The sequence below is a fragment of the Eublepharis macularius genome, chromosome 5 (assembly GCF_028583425.1).
Source record: "Eublepharis macularius isolate TG4126 chromosome 5, MPM_Emac_v1.0, whole genome shotgun sequence".
In the NCBI taxonomy this organism is placed as follows: domain Eukaryota; kingdom Metazoa; phylum Chordata; class Lepidosauria; order Squamata; family Eublepharidae; genus Eublepharis; species Eublepharis macularius.
In genome coordinates this window covers 174,961,632-174,977,825 of record NC_072794.1, presented here as the reverse complement: position 1 = coordinate 174,977,825, position 16,194 = coordinate 174,961,632, and the positions used below count along the sequence as shown (strand labels likewise).

Sequence of the window (16,194 nt, the reverse complement as noted above, 5' to 3'; positions counted from 1 at the left end):
CAGGCGCCGCCGAGCCACGCGGGCAGCCCAGCAGCACCGCCCCTTCCGGCGGCCGAAGAGGCCGAGGCGGCCAATGAGCGCCGGCGCCCCGGCCCGGAAGCGGCGCGAGGGGCGGCGCCATGGCAACGCGGCCTGGGCCCGGCGGCCCGCGGATGGGCGCCCCGCCGTCGCCCTCGGCCTCGGGGGCCTGGGCGCGGCGGGCGGCGCTGACGGCGGGGCTGGTGCTGCTCTACTACGCCTTCTCCATCGGCATCACCTTCTACAACAAGTGGATCATGAAGGTGGGCCGGGCCGGGCCGGGCCGGGCGTGGGGGGGCGGGCGAGGGGGGCCCAGGCCCGGGCCTGACGCGCCGCCTCCTCCTCCTCTCTCTCTCCCCCCCCGCAGAGCTTCGCCTTCCCGCTCTTCATGACGCTGCTGCACCTGCTGGTCATCTTCGGGCTGAGCGGCGCGGCGCGGGCCTGGCGGGGCCGGAGCGCGGGGGCGGCGGCGAGGCGGGCGCGGGGGCCGCTGCTGGCCTGGCCCGGCTACCTGCGCAGGGTGGCGCCCGCAGGTGGGGGGGGGGTCGAGGGGCGGGGTTAGGGCGGGGGCGGGGTGGCCCCCTCCCCTCCCCCCCGCTCACGCTCTTCCCCTCTCCCCCCGCCCCCGCCCCCGCAGCGCTGTCCACCGCCCTGGACGTGGGGCTCAGCAACTGGAGCTTCCTCTACATCACCGTCTCGCTGTGAGTCCCGCGCCGGGGAGGGGGAGGGGGGCGCCGCGCTCTCGCCCGCCCGCCTGCCCGCCCGCCTGACCCGCGGCCTCTGCCCTGCCTTCTTCCTCTCTCCCCCCCGCGCAGCTACACGATGACCAAGTCCTCGGCCGTCCTCTTCATCCTCCTCTTCTCGCTGCTCTTCAAGCTGGAGGAGCCGGTAAGGGGCGGGGGCGGGGGCGGGGGCGGGTTGGGGGCCCCGGCGGCTGCCTGCCTGCCTGCGACCCTCCCGCCCTCCCTCCCTCCGCGTGTCTCTTGTCTCGGCAGAGGGCGGCGCTGGTGCTGGTGGTGTTGCTGGTGGCCGGCGGGCTCTTCCTCTTCACCTACCGGGCGACGCAGTTCGAGGCGCAGGGCTTCCTGCTGGTGCTGGCCGCCTCCTTCCTGGGCGGCGTCCGCTGGACCCTCACGCAGATGCTGCTGCAGAAGGACGAGCTGGGTGCGTGGGGCGGGGAGGCCGGGGGGGGGGGGCGCGGCCGGGCGAGGAGGGCCTGCCTCTCTCACCTGCCCTGCCCTTCCCCGCCACAGGGCTCCAGAACCCCATCGACACCATGTTCCACCTGCAGCCCCTCATGTTCCTGGGCCTCTTCCCTCTCTTCGCTGCCATCGAAGGTAAGGCCTGGCCTGGAGGGCCCTTTCCTGCCAGGTCCTGGGCTGGCTGGCAGAAGCAGACCCGGGGAGAGACTCTTGCCTGCTCCTTTCCCTCCTGGCCAAGAAGCAGGGCGGCCACTTCAAGGGAAGCTGCCCCTGGCCCACCTGCTCTCTGAAACACTCCCTGGAGGCACTGCAGTGGAGTGGACAGTGGCGGCACGCCCCCCCCCCCCCCCGCTCTGCTTGTACCTCCTTATCCTGGCCAGTAGAAGGAGCCACTGCTCGGCCCCTGAGGAGGTGTTAAAGTATACAGTCGCTTTTAAGGGTTTTTTTTCCTGATTCTTTATGCTTGTTATGATCCTTTCTTTCTCCTTGGTATATTTTGCCTTTACTTTTTCTCTTACACCCTCTGGGTAGATGGCTGCCACCAGGAATATTATATTCCAAGATATTTTCTTTAAATTTCCCTTTTTAGTAACGTGCCCAAGGGTCACGCTCCTTCGTGGTACTATGTGGCCCTGAGGAGAGGAATGGGATATAAAAAAAACCATAGTAAACTTTTATTTTTATAAGAAGCGTATCGGTTTCATACTATTTCTAAAACTTGATGGTTTTCAAAGAGTAGTTCTCAGTTCTTAAAGCTACTTTACTTAAACTCAGTCACACAGATCTTCTCTCAGGCTTCATGCACGTTTGCCTGCTTTCTCCTGACTGAATGTTCTTTCACAAACACACAGTTCAGGCTACCACACAGGTTAATTTTCTCTCAGAACTACTTAAACATGCTCAGGCTGCACACAGCTTGCCTCTCTTGCCCTGAATGACTCTTTTCTCTCCGCTCTCAGTCTAAAACTGCCTTCACTCTGCCCACCCTCATCAGCCAGTCATCTCCCTCACTCCTCCCTCTCTTTCACCCCCACTCTTCATCTATACCACACCAGGCATTTAAAGACACACACACACACACACACATTCACTTAAAACCATTACAATGCTCCTGCTCACGGCAGCAGCCAGCCGAGAGTCAGACTCTCGCTTGCCAGCATTTGGCAGACAAACAGGATGTACCAGTTACTTGTGTTTAGAAACCACGTGCATGCTTCAGTATCATAAAGCAACTGTGAGACGGTCACGCTTCCTTTTAGAAAGCTTAGCAATATACATTTTCTGCAGAACAATGTAATTTTATCGAAAGTCATAGAACCGAATGGCATTTGTAGATTCTTGCCTTTCCCCCCATATTTATTTAAAGTAGGGAAACTAGCCACTGATAACGGGAGCTCTCCCAGTGCTTAGGCCTCCCTCCCTCCACTCCTCTGAGCAGGAAGTACTGTGGAGTTCTCAAGCGTAGCCAGAGTTCCACTCGATGCTTTTGCACCCCATCCATGTTGTCAAGCGGATGTGATGTCGCTTCCAGACTGTGCCCCCCCCCCCAAAAAAAGTTCCTGGGGGTGCAGCCAGCAGCCTGGCGTCCCCAACTGAGGAGGAGGAGAAACGGGGCTTGTTTCCATCTTGTGTATCTTTATAGGTCCTGATTGGTCCGAGAATGTCGGGTAGGCATCTTAACGGCTGAATCCTGGCGGTTTCTGGGACAGCCTTTGCCAAAGTGGTTTATCTCAGTCAAAGGAGAAAGTCTTTGTTTTCAGGTTTATTGTCCTAAAAAGCCCCATGTCCAAGGGCAATATTGATGGTTACAGTTTCAATCCAGATGGACTGCACTGGTCTTCCCCTAATGAGCATCTTGCATGTATGAAATTAGCAGAACTGTCTTGTGGGTCTTACTCTTCTGTCCAGCAACAGAAGCCCGAGTGCCCTTTTCCCTCTGTTCTGTGGTCTCAGGTGGGAGAACAAGCTCACTTGTATCCACTTCCCACACAGGCCTTGAGAAGGCTTTCCCGGGTGAGGGAAGAGGCTGGGGTGGCAACTCAGAGGTGGTTCCTGGGGATGCAAGTTCTGTTTGTGTGCAGACGGGAGCAGGTCTGACCATGAGGCTTGCTATGGGCGTGAGCACACTTCCCGCCTCTCCGATTCCACCCTTCTCCAGGCCTGCCGTTGTCCTCATCAGAGAAGCTCTTCCGTTTCCATGAGGTGGAGAAGCTGATGGGTCTACTAGGGAAGCTTGCCCTTGGGGGTGTGCTGGCATTTGGGCTGGGCTTCTCAGAGTTTCTCTTGGTGTCAAGAACATCCAGCCTCGCCCTGTCTATCTCTGGCATCTTCAAGGTATTTGGCAGTGCTTTCTCCCCCGGATTTTGCCTGGCTTGAAAAGTCAAGGGAGGGTTGGTGGGCCTGTGAGAAGGAGGGCTGCATGGAGCACTCAAAGATTACTTGGGGGTGGGGGGAGATTTGTTTGTCCTGAGGTGATGTATGAATATTCTTGCACATCTTTTAGAAGCACCCTTTTCTGTTTTATGTGAAATAATACGCTGTCAGGGACTAGAAGCCTGATTGGCTCATGTCAAATCAAATGCCAGTAGCTGTTGCCTGTTAGAAGTCTGTGCTGTGCATTCAGAGTTATTCACGGGAGTTTCTCCAGAAGATTTTCCTATCTCAGGCAGGACAGAAAGGGGCCTTGGCGCAGTCGGAAAGCACCTGCTTGCCATCCCACGGAAGGTAGCAGGTGCTGGGAGACATGGAGGCCCTAGAGGAGAAGGAGTCTCTGCTGGTCAGCGTAGGTGATGCTGAGCTAGGTAGACGAGTGGTCCCACTGGGTGTGGTCGTGGTGGGTAAGGAGGAGGGTTCCGTCTGATGGGGCCCCTCTCCTCCTGCTCCTTGTCCCTAGGAAGTCTGTACTTTGCTGCTGGCTACTCACCTCCTGGGGGACCGGCTCAGCCTGTTGAACTGGCTTGGCTTTGCAGTGTGCCTCATGGGGATCTCCCTGCACGTGGCACTGAAGGCCCGTGGGGCCAGAGGTAAGGAAGGTAGGAGGGGGGGGGGGTCCCCTGCATCCTGAGCTCCTGGCCTGGCTTTGCCTGCTGCGGTCCCTGACACTCCCTCTCTGCCTAGGACAAAGGGGGGCGAAGCAACACGCAGAGTCTGGCGCAAGCTCTGACGTGGAGCTGTTCCTGCTGCAGCATCAGGAGGAAGAGGAGGCTGAGAGCTCCCCCCCGCGCTGAAGTATCCACTCCAGGAGCTCCGCCAGAGAGCTCAGGCGACATCAAGGCAGGAGGTGATGGCCAACAGTGAGAGGTGCTCCGCTGTGCTGATTCCCCGTGGAGAGAGCTGGGCAGGGACGTCTCGTCTGTGGGGTGAAGGGTGGTGGGAGGGGAGCTCCCCCTTCCATAAGCAGAAGCTTGCAGGTATTTGGACACAGGTGTCTCACCTTGTGATTGGGGCTTCGTGGATAGTGTTCTTTGGGCTCTCTAGTAAGATGGTGGGGCCAATGTACATGCCAGGCAGATGTGCAGAGCTCGTTGGTGTATTATAATGGAATTGTTCAGGAATCATGTTGGACTTGCAGCAGAGCGTGGCTGAGGAGCGTGAGGCAAGGGTCACCCGCTGGAGCTTACATTTGTTCCTGATGAATGAGAGGAATTGCTGTAATGGTCAGTTCAGAACTGGAGGTGATTCTTGAAGCTCCAGACCAGCGGGAGCTAGCATTTAGGAGAAGGCTGTAGACACCCGAAGCACGGTGCAGGGGGCACTCCTCACTGGTGGGTGGTAAAAGCCACACAAACAAGCTGGGAGCTAGACACGGAAGAGTCAAGGCAGCTTTCAGGGCCAGGACTTGAGTGTGTTGATGTTTTAGCATAATCGTCGATGACGGGCTGGCAGGAGGAGGCAGTTTTGTGCATCAGTTAGCTAAAGCTGAACAAATACCTCTACAGGTGTCTGCAAATTTAGGTTAGCATTGGCAACCTACCAAAAACTGTGTTCTGCACGGATTCCACTTTTCCCAGGAAGAATGGAATCTTGCTTGTGATGTCATACAGTAGACACCAGTCATGGGGATCCATTCCTGGGATCGCTGCAAATGGCGGAATCATTGAATATTACTGACGGGATTTCTTGCGAAATGTTCCGATGTAATGGTTTTGCTAACTGCACGGTAGGAGTGAGAATGGCCTTGCAGCCGCATCACATGACCAGACCACGCGTCTGCAAATGGCGAACAACTCCTGCCCGGTGCTTTGGAGCTGGGGCAAGCACGTCTTTGGCCTGACATGGCTGCAACCAGGAGCCCTTCCCCTCCAGCTGGGGCTTCCCCCGCCCTTGTCCAGTTTGGGTAGCAGCCGTTTCAAATGAAAACACAAATCCTAGATGGATTTGCTTTGCTGCTGCTTCCGTTCCCGCTTTTGGATGCTGGCACAAAACAGGAGGAGGAAACTGAATTTGAAGGGTAAATCGTGCGCTCTGTAAACAAGGATTTTGGGGTGCTGGCTTCTCCCTCCCTCCACCGCTGCCTCTCAGAGCTTTTCCAGCGGTCATGCCCAGTGAGTGGTGGGCTGTCCAGCAGTTCTCCCCCGTGTTATCTGAAATGTGCCGGGGCCACCTGGCCCTATAGCAGCAATGTGCTGCTTTGGGGGGTTTTAAAGCAAGTTATCCTTATCACAGCACCTGCGTTGTGTGTGAGCTCTTGCCCCCAAGAGCAGCGTCCTGCTTAACCATCCCTAGTTCAGGTCCTGGCTGCGTTGGTGGGGGTGCTTGGGATCTCAGTGAGTTTGCTTCTTGTTCGACTGTGATTGCCACCCCGCTGCGTAGTCGGCCCCTTTAGATGACTCCCGATGCAACTCAGCCGTACTTCGTCAGCCTGAGCAAATGGATGTTATTGGGGGGCCCCTGGTTGCCTCCCAGCTCAACCCAGACGCTGGCTCCTGTGTGGTGCACCTCTGTCGTCCCCCTTCCCAAGCACGTGCGTTCTTTTGCTTCATACCTGCTTCAGTCTTTTGTTGTCATTTTATATTTTAGATTGTAAGCTCCTTGGGGTAGAGATCTGGTACTCCATAAGCAACCTGTCCAGCGACAGCACAAAATAAATAATACAAATGAAGTCATATGGGGGCAGGGCTGGGTGTGTCTTTCTTGATGTCTTCTGTCGATTTCTGCTGTTGCTGCTTTATTGTTGTTTCACCTGATCCAGATCTCGAGGAGGGCCTGTCGTCTTCCCCGTGGCCAAGATTTGTTAGTCTCTTTTGGTGAGGGATTTCGTCTAAAGCTTTCTTTTTTTTTCCAAAATTTTTTATTGGATGGGTTAACAAAGATAAACATGATAATCATTATCATTTCCCACCGCATTACATTTTCCCCATCCTTTCCCCCCTCCCTTATCTAGTGACTCCCAACAGTTTTCCATACCCAACTTAACCTAAAGAATATATACTATAAATTCTTAAAATCTATAATAATATGTATTAAATATCGTCTAAAGCTTTCTTGAAGGGCTGATGGAGGGGGTCTGCTGGCTTATTTTGCCAGTCTAAAGAAGGGGGAGAGGAAAAATGCTCCTTGATAAGCTGCTTTTCTACCTCTTTGAGGGTGTTTTGTGGATTTCTCAGTTGTACCCCCTTTATGATGCATCTAACTGGACCCAAATGTACACCTGGCATTCAGTAGGGGCTTAGGCCTTCTCTCCCTTACAGTTAACGTTAGGCTACCTACTTTCCATTCCAGCAAAAAGACTACTGCCCTGTTCTCTTTGGCAGGTTTATTCTTTTCTGATGTCCTGAATAAAATGCATTACTTTTCTTTGAACTTGCAGTTTTACCTTTACTTTTTGGTGTGCCAGTGCTGAGAGTTTCCACAGTTTGCTCAAAGTATCACCATCCTCGCCTGCATCCTCTCTTGAAGCTCCTGGTATCCTTTGGGACTTGTCTGTTCCTTTTCTCATCACTTTATAATTTGATCTCCTTTTAAAATGTTTTTTAATAATCTCTAAGCTTGTGAGGTGGATTTGACATACATCTTGTGGGAGAGAAGAGGGGTACGTGCATAGTCATTTTTTAAAAAGCAATCTTACAAACTGGAAATGAATAGGCAGCAGGGCAGAATTCTCCATGGCCTGAGAACAGACCCGATTTCCAAAAATTATAAGGAGACCTTTGAAAAGTAGAATGCCAGGATTCATAACCACACATTCCACGCTGACATCGGGAGGCAGACTCTGGGATTCTTTTTAAAGCCACCCTGCCCATGTCATCTTTGAGTGTCTTGCTGCGAACTGTTGAAACAAACATCTTCCTTCAAGATATTCCTGAATTGTATTCTGCACGTGTTTGTTCATGAGTCTTCTTGAGCTTTTCAGAAGGACAGGATGTAAAATACTTTAAATAATCCCAAGACTGCAGAAGAGACCCAGTTCCTTGCAGGGCTGGCCACCCACCACCGTGGGCCTGGCAGCGAATCACGGCTGCCCCGCCTGTGCTGGGAGTAGCTTGCTGTCCCTCCTCCCCTTCAGAAAGAACATAGTTCGTCATCAGTGTAGAGTACCCAGGTCCTGCTGCTTGCTCCTCCCAGAGCTGTGACCGGCATGTTCTCCCTCCGTCGTCTGGGTTTGTCAAAGTCCTGGTACAGCTCTGGGATCCATTATGTTCTTGCCTGCTGCTCAGCTGCAGAGGCCTTTTTCAGGCAGAAGGTAATCTGAAACGGTGTTAAGACGAATGCCAAACTGTTTCTCAGAAGATGCTAAAGCTGCCATGCAGGGGTGATCTGTGACCATCTTTTTCTCTATTCTGTGTCCTTGATTTGCCCCAACAAGGGCCTGGTGCTAAACAGCAGAAGACGCAGCCTCTGGACAAGTCCTGTTTTTGCAATGGGAGAGCATTTTGCATTAGCTGGGACTGCGGGATGGAGACAAGACCGCTTGAATGAGAAAGGAGGGTGGGGCATTTTTAAAGCTCATGGGTGCCCCCTCCCGATTTTAAACCCTGGTACTGGTGTGGTCATCCTCATACCACAAATGGAGAAGCTGTCCAGAGTGTGTGGTGCCAGAAATGGCCATGGCCTAGAAGCAGGCAGCCTGGCGGGGCTGTATTCTGTATGCAAGTGCTAATTGCCCTTTTCCTGCTGCAAAGCGTTGGCTTAGGAGGGGTCTAAGAAAAGGCCAACGGGACTGCTACTTCCCATGGTGCGTGGTTGTGCAGTGGCAAGCAAAAGTGGCTACTTAGCAGACAGTGGAGAATTTCCGGCAGGTGAATGCATCGCCGTGATGGGAGTCTTGGCATGTAGGCTATGCTCCTTCGGGAACGGCTCTGGCCGTGAGGGCTTTGCACACTTCTAAGCAACGTGCTCTGTCCATTGGATTGCTAACTGTTGACAGGAGATGGCGCTATTGCACCCTCTTCCAGGGCCAAAGGAGCCAAAGCAAAACCTCTGCCGTCTTTTGGGGCTTTTGCCCGAATATATTCCCTGGAGGACACTCCAGTCAGGAGATAAACAGCTGTTGGTTGGTGGCCCCTGGCCCCAAGGAGGCCCGCTTAGCCTCGGCCAGAGCCAGGGTCTTTTCAGTCCTAGCTCGCACCTGGTGGAACGCTCTGTCTACTGAGATCAGGGTCGAGCAAGACCCACTGTCTTTTCGCTGGGGCTGCAAGACAAGAGTTGTTCCGCTCGGCATACGGCTGAGGTCTGGGCCTCCGCAGGCCTGAAACAACAAGGGGCGTATAAAATCTAACCCTCCCTGTGAAGGCTGTCCACCATCCTGTGTAAGGCTGACTGTATAACTAGAAATATGTTTTTATTTTAATGATGTTTTTAAATGTTTTATGGAAATGGAATTTTATTTTAATGTATTTTAATGGGTTGTGATCCTCCCTGAGCCCACTCGCAGGGAGGGCGGAATAGAAATGTGAAATAAATTAATAAATACAATAAATAAATACATTTTTGGAGCTACGGCATGTGAAACCGTTTCCTGGAAGGCCATCAAATAAGGGCTGCCCTGAAAAGCCTCACAAGGGCTCGACTCTGCCCCCATATTCACTCCAACAACACAATCGCTGGACCGACCAGCGCCAGCTGTACCATCTCAGGCTCATTCCGTTGTTTCAATGTTATACACGCTGTGGTGGAACAGCCCCGCTGACCCATGAGCACTGCCCGTTCTTGCCAGTGGCAATTCAAGCCCCTGCTTGGCACGTGCCACCCATGTGGGCCCCCTGGAACCCTCAGGGGACATTTTACCCCTTTCATTCCTGCTGCCACCACTTGGCCTGTGAGGGAATTGCCTCTGGAGGGCAGCCTCCCACTCCCTGCGTGGGCTTGTGACTGAGCTTGTGGCTATCCAGCACCTGGCTACTGCAGGGACTGTTTACGGCAGTTCATAGAATAATAGGTTTGGAAGGGACCTTAGTGTACATCCCCCCCCCCAATGCTGGAAATTCACAAATACCGCCCCTCCCCACAACCCCAATGACCCCCATTCCATGCCCAGAAGATGGCAAAACACCCTCAGGATCCCTAGCCAAACTGACCTGGGGGAAATTGCTACCTGACCCCAAGGTGGCGATCGGCCTTACTCTGAGCATGTAAGAAGGTGCCACGAGAAATAAGCGCTGATGCAGCCCTTCCTGCCCTCCCTCTCATGATCTGTCCAGGTTCACAGAATCAGATGGCCACCTGGCCTCTGCTTAAAAACCTCCAAGGAAGGAGAGCCCACCACCTCCCGAGGAAGCCTGTTCCACTGAGGGACCGCTCAGCCAGGAAGTTCTTCCTAATGTTTACCCCCCCCCCCAAATTTTTTACTTCGTTCCAACCTGTTGGTTCTGGTCCAACCTTCTGGGGGAGCGTAAAACAAGTTCGCGTCATTTGCTCTAGGTGAGGTCTAATCACACCAGAGTAGAACGATACTGTCACTTTGCATGATCTGGACTTGGTGCTTCTGTTGATACAGCCCAAAATTGCATTTGCCTTTTTAGCTGCCCCACCACACTGCTGACTCTCGTTCAGCGTATGGTCTGTTAAGACCCTGGATCCTCTTTGCACAGACTACCGGCAAGACAAGTGTCCCCCATCCTATAACTATGCATTTGATTTTTCCTACCTAAATGCAGAACTTGCGTTTATCTCTGTTGAGATTCATTTTATTTCTTTTAGCTGATTGTGTAGCCCTGGGGAGTCAGCCAATTGCCAACAGTCCACCCCCTTCCCATGGCACCTCTTTTATATAACGTCATTGAGCAGTGGGGGTTTGCTTGGTTCAGAGAACAGCTACTACTAGCATTTAAGAATTTTTTAAAAAATTAAAGAAGAAAAAATGTTCACATACTTTTAAGCACAGCTTGAGAGCAAGCAAGGGAAGTCAAAAAGCAATAGGTAAATGTGCAATTCTGCTCTGCCTCCCTCTGTACAGGCTTAACTGATAACTTAATCTGATATAAAAACCATAGCATTCAGAAACCAGTGGGGGAGAGTCTGTGAGTTAAGAGTAGCAGTTCTCAAGCAGAGAAACTTGAAAGGGAAATGAAATGCGAGATTGCTGAAATTGAGTTTATTTGCAAATTTGAAACGATGCCCCCAGGATTGAATCGGGACGTAGGATTTTTCTCGCGTTACAGATGCTAAGGGACTTCACACCTAGGCTCTTGCAAGCTCATTACAACATGTATTATAGCCAGCTTCCTAATCCTGACTCTTCTAATTTAGACTGTCTTTCCCACCCTCTGCCTGGATTAAAAGGACTTCTTCCTTTTCACACTCCTTATATCGGATGAAGGGAGCTTTGACTTTTGAAAGCTCCTGCCTTGGAAATATAGTTGCTCTTTGAGGTGCTATTAGACTCAACTGATTCCAGAAAGTGGTGCTGTAGGCCTGCTGCTCAGTCTCACAGCATTTGTCCTGTGGTCCATCTCCCCTATGCCGTTTAACACCTCCCTGAAATCACTGAGGAAATCATGGGCGGGATTTATAGTGAGCTGCCACCAATACGTAGATGACAGCTCTACTTCTTAACAGATGAGTCAGGTGAATCTGTCCTGAACAGGAGCTTGGAGAAGGCACCAGGATGGATGAGGGCCAGTGAAACAGCAGCTCCAATCCAGACAAGACCAAGATGCTGTGGGAGAGTGACAGATCTGTGTGAGGTCTGAGAAGCCAGACTTTCCGGCGGGGGGTGGGTGGGGGGAGTGCTGTGGGAAAGGTTGGAGCCTGGCCCGTGGCTGAAGCTCAGGTCTCCTCTGTGGCACGTCGCACCTCATAATAAGCTCCAGCAGATATAATAACAACGCTCGATTTATATACCACCCTCCAAGACATCCTAACACCCACTCAGGGGTTTACAAAGTATGTTGTTATCCCCACAACAAAACACCCTGTGAGGTGGGTGGGGCTGAGAGAGCTGTGACTGACCCAAGTGGGGGGAGATAGATGGTATTCTCTTTGTGGGGAGGTGGTGCTCTGTTGTCTTGGTGCTGGAAGGAAGGCAGTGGGAGGGCTTCTGGTGTCCTGGCCTCACTGACAGTCCTTTAGATGGCACTGGATTTCTAGCCACTGTGTGTGACAGAATGTTGGACTGGATGGGCCACTGGCCTGATCCAACATGGCTTTGCTTATGTTCTTATGTTCTTATGTAAGTTCACCCGGCTGGCTTCAAGAGGAGGAATCAAACCCAGTTTTCCGGATTAGAGTCCTGCTGCTCTTAACCACTACACCAAACTGGCTCTAGATATGCCATCTACAAGTGTCCCTTGGGCACCATGTTTTGAACCATCACATCCCAGTTAGTGTACTGAGATGTGGTTTGCCTTTGGAAACTGTTTGGAAAATTAATTTAGTCCAGAAAGTGGCAGCCAGGCTATTGTCAGGTGTAGGATACACGGATCGTGTCACCCCCGTGGTGAAAGAGCTGCACAGGCTGCCCATCTGTTCCCAGGTGCAGTCCAGAAAGTGCCGTTTCTTACCTCTAAGACCTTAAATGGCTTGGGAGTGGGGTGCTGGAAGCGCTGCCTCTTCTGGCACTGTGTCCTTCCTGCAAGAAAGATGTAAACAGCTGTATGGGCCCATGCAAAATCCAGAAAAAGAAACAAAATCAATGTAATGCCCGGGGGGGGGGGGGCAATCCAAACGTCACAAAGCATTGTGCGAGCTTTTTTCAAAACCCTTAATCACACAAATGTTGCAAAAATCTAAAAATGAAGCGTCAAAAAAGCTAATTTTCCAGGCCCAGATCCTAAGACCCTGTTATGCTGGCATTTGATACTGGATGCTGGTGGACTCACAACCTAACCAGTGCAAAGAAATAGAAAACAATAAAAAAGATCTGAGAAATCAAAGGGAAATTCAAGCCATGGCTTGGAATGCTGAAAGCAACACGGAAACTCAGTATCTGATCTGGATAAAGAAAGATGGAAACAATACACCGAAGAACCAGGACTTTTTTTCAGCCAGAACGTGGTGGAACAGCATTCTGGCACCTCTTGAAAATGGTCACGTGGCCATGGCCCTGCTCCCTGATCTCCAGACCCCGGGGGAGGGGGTTAAATCACCCTTGGTGCCGCTTGCAAGTGGCACTGCGGACGATTTAAACTTTAAAAAACTCCCCCCTTGCTCCAGCTGACTGGCGCCAGTCAGTTGGAGCAAGAGGGGCATTTAGATAGCCCTCGGCACCACTTGCAGCACCAAGGGCAATTTAAACTTTAGAGTTCAGATCACCAGCAGCCCAGAGGGCGATTTCCACTCCCCCCTCCTTGCAGGAGCGCTTCCAGGAGGGTGGCTGTACCTTATATGATGACATCACTTCCCAGAAGCGATGTCATCTTAGGGCCCCGGGAGTGCATGTGTGCTTTGCTTGCGTGCATGTGGTACCAGGGGGGCCACCTCCCACTGGGAGTCCATCAGAATCTTAAGAATCTGTCAACAAATATAGAAAACAAAACAATGGCCCACAGACTAGAAATGCTCAGTCTACATTCCAGTTCCAAAAAAGGAGGATGCCAAAGAGTGCAGCAACTATCGGAGAATTGCGTTAATTTCCCATTCAAGCAAAATGATGCTCAAAATTCTACAGCAAAGACTCTCACCATATATGAAATGAGAAATGCCAGATGTTCAAGCTGGATTCAGAAAAGGAAGAAGCTCCAGAGATCACATTGCAAATTTACAATGGCTGATGGAACATCTCAGGGAATTTCAGAAGAAAATCAGCCTGTTTTTTATGGATTACAGCAAAGCTTTTGACTTCATGGATCATGAAAATCTATGGGGAGTCTTAAACGAAATGGGGGTGTCACAGCATCTGACTGTTTGGGTGCGCAACCTGTACTCTGGACAAGAGGGTACTGTCAGGACAGAATATGGGGACACAGTGCTTTCCAGTGGGCAAGGGTGTCAGGCAAGGGTGCATATTATCTCCCTACCTGTTCAACCTCTATGTAGAATATGTTATAAGGAAAGCTGGATTAGATCTAGAAGAAGGTGGAGTGAAAATTGGTGGAAAGAACATTTAACGATTTGAGATATGCAGATGACACCACGTTAAACAGCTACTGATGAAGGTCAAAGGAGAAAGCGCCCAAGCAGGATTACAGCTGAACATCAAGAAGACAAAAGTAATGACTACTGAGGAATTACACCATTTTAAAGTTAATAATGAGGAAAATGAAATTGTCCAAGATTTTCTATTCCTTGACTCAGTCATCAACCAACAGGGGGTCTGCAATGAAGAAATCAGAAGAAGATTGAGGCTTGGAAGAGCAGCTGTGAGGGAGCCAGAGAAGACCCTTAATGATGATAAAGATGTCTCTCTGGGGACCAAGATCAAGATAATCCAAACTATGGTAATCCCAATTCTGATGTATGGCTATGAAAGCTGGACAGTGAAGAAAGCAGACAGGAGGAAAATGGATTCATTTGAAATGTGGTGCAGGAGGAGAGTTCTGTGGATACCAGGGACGGCCAGAAAGACAAAGACCGTTCTAAGACGGTTCTTCCTTAGAAAAAACAGGGAGAGTTCTGGGTGCTTGGCCAGGAGAGCCTCCGAAGAGACCTGGCTCTCTCTAGCCTTTTGAGGGGAGGCGGGTGGTTCCTGGAGGCTGGGCCTTCTCTCCAGTGGCACCCACCTGGAACTTGCCCCGCAAGGCCCTGCGAGGCAGCACCCAGCTTCCAGGCTGCAGCGGCCTTTGCCCCTTGACTTTCCGTTGAGCATCGGGGAGTCGGTCTTCCCTCCGATTGAGGCCCATCAAGGTGGCCTTTCCCATCCTGCTGGGCTTGATGTTGCTGTGGAATGTTTTTAATGGGCCGTGGAAGGCACTGATGGCAATGCTGTGACTGTCTTTTCCCTGCTGCCTCTTTCCCGCCTTGGAAGAGAGGGCAGAGGAGTAAAAGATAACCCTGCGAGACGTTCTCATCCTTTGCCTCCCTCCCACCTCTCGCGCTGCTTTCTTTGGAGAGGCCTTTGGCACTCCTTTCTTTACCCCGTGGGGGGGGGGGGAGCTGCCTGCGACGGCCTTTTGTGCTCTTCAGGCAGCTTTCTCTCTCAGCCGATTGCTGTGGCTTTCTCTTTATCGCAGTCTGTGGCTCCTCTTCCACAGGCCCCGGCCTTATCTAGGTTGGGCTGTAACCCGCTGCCCCAATCCCTATTCAGTCTTTCCTTTAGTGCAAAGGGGGCGGGCAGATGGGTAGTAGAATGGGCTGGCGTGAGTGCTGGTGCAGCCACGGCCCTGGTTTCTTCCCTTTGCACAGGGCAGGCAGCACCGCTCTTTCTCTGTGCTGTTTGCAGGAGCAAAGGGAGCAGTGAGGTTTCTCCATCTGAAAGTGTGTTTGCTGCAGTCCTTGGGTGAGGGCATTTAGGACGTTACATTTCCAGAAGAGACAGGAAAAGAAAATGGGGGACTCGATGTTCTTGTGAGCATCCGCAGCCATAAATGCCATGGGGGCCAGCCAGTAGGGGGCTGGAGGAGAGGCAGAGGTCCCATACTGGCTTCAAGGCTAATGTTGGCAGGTGGAAGAAGGGCTTTTTCCTTTGTGGAAAGTCAAGGCACACAAGCCAGGTACTCATCTGACAACGCTGGATGCCAGCGAGAGCCAAGCTATGGGAAGGAGTTGCAATCTTCGTTCTTCTGTTGTTGTCTTGTGTCCCCCCACCCCCAAATCCAGTTCCTGGGGGTAAGTGGGGCCTGCGGGGAAGGGGGGGTCAATAGCAGTCTTGCAGGGGCAGAACAGGGCATGGGATCCAACCTTTGCTCCCTATATTGTATTGTGTTTGGTATAAGTACATCAAGTGACCGATTTGCACTCTTAGCCATGGCTGCATAGACCTTGTGAGGTAGGCCAGTTTTTGCCCCGTAGGACAGGAGGGGTGGCTCCTTGTACCTTGCACCACAAGAAAGGGGAGCCTGAGGCTGGCAGCAAGTTTGTCTGGCCACGGCCCCTTCATCCTCTCTCCTGGGCCCTGCCCTGCCCAACCACCTCTGAATATCTCCACCTTTCTCAGCCGCAGAGGAAAACTGCAGCCTCCGGCTGGTACCTGCAAGGAGGAGGGAGAGGCGGCAGCTGCCGCGGAGCTTGGCTCTGTCTGCCCTTCCTTGTGAATTAAGCCTGCCCCTGTGGGTAGCTTAGTAATACTTTTATTAATAGTTAATTACTCCCTTTGCCTTGCTGGGGAAATGAGACTCACTTCGGCCTCATAAATCCAGGCAGTGATCCTGTGCTAAAAGGCAACCAGAGGAGCGCCTTCTGGTGCCCCCTCCAATTGCTGTGCCTCCAGCGGTGGCATTTAGTGAGTGACAAATGCCTGCCAAGACTGTGGAGGGGAGGGGGGGTTGCATGGATGGAGAATGAAGTTGCCGGGCACGGGAGACCCTTGCTGGAGGGGGGGGGAACCACCAGCTGCCCCCACCGCTGCCCTCCTACTCCAGGGCTCCACAGCCTGAGAGCCCCCGTCACTGGGGGTAGGTTTCTCCGCCCCCTGGTGTCCTCGGGCAGGCTGCCCTCTCGC

The 16,194-nt window shown here is 52.4% G+C and overlaps 1 protein-coding gene across 1 annotated transcript; it reads left to right on the top strand.

Moving 5' to 3' along the window:
* The first annotated feature begins 142 nt into the window (after window positions 1-142).
* Window positions 143-7,022, top strand: SLC35C2 (solute carrier family 35 member C2). The gene is made up of 9 exons (XM_054979874.1): window positions 143-281; window positions 386-551; window positions 656-719; window positions 834-906; window positions 1,014-1,182; window positions 1,272-1,355; window positions 3,379-3,554; window positions 4,114-4,243; window positions 4,338-7,022. The coding sequence occupies exons 1-9, from the start codon at window positions 153-155 to the stop codon at window positions 4,445-4,447; spliced, it is 1,101 nt and encodes a 366-aa protein (XP_054835849.1). The 5' UTR covers window positions 143-152; the 3' UTR covers window positions 4,448-7,022.
* Window positions 7,023-16,194: the final 9,172 nt, after the last annotated feature.

What these genes read in the sequence shown, in the direction of transcription:
- SLC35C2 (XM_054979874.1), top strand. Translation starts at nt 153, where the DNA reads ATGGGCGCCCCGCCGTCGCCCTCGGCCTCGGGGGCCTGGGCGCGGCGG. An exon ending in ACAACAAGTGGATCATGAAG is followed by an intron (nt 282 to 385) that starts GTGGGCCGGGCC and finishes CCCCCCCCGCAG; the next exon opens with AGCTTCGCCTTCCCGCTCTT. An exon ending in CTCTACATCACCGTCTCGCT is followed by an intron (nt 720 to 833) that starts GTGAGTCCCGCG and finishes CCCCCCGCGCAG; the next exon opens with CTACACGATGACCAAGTCCT.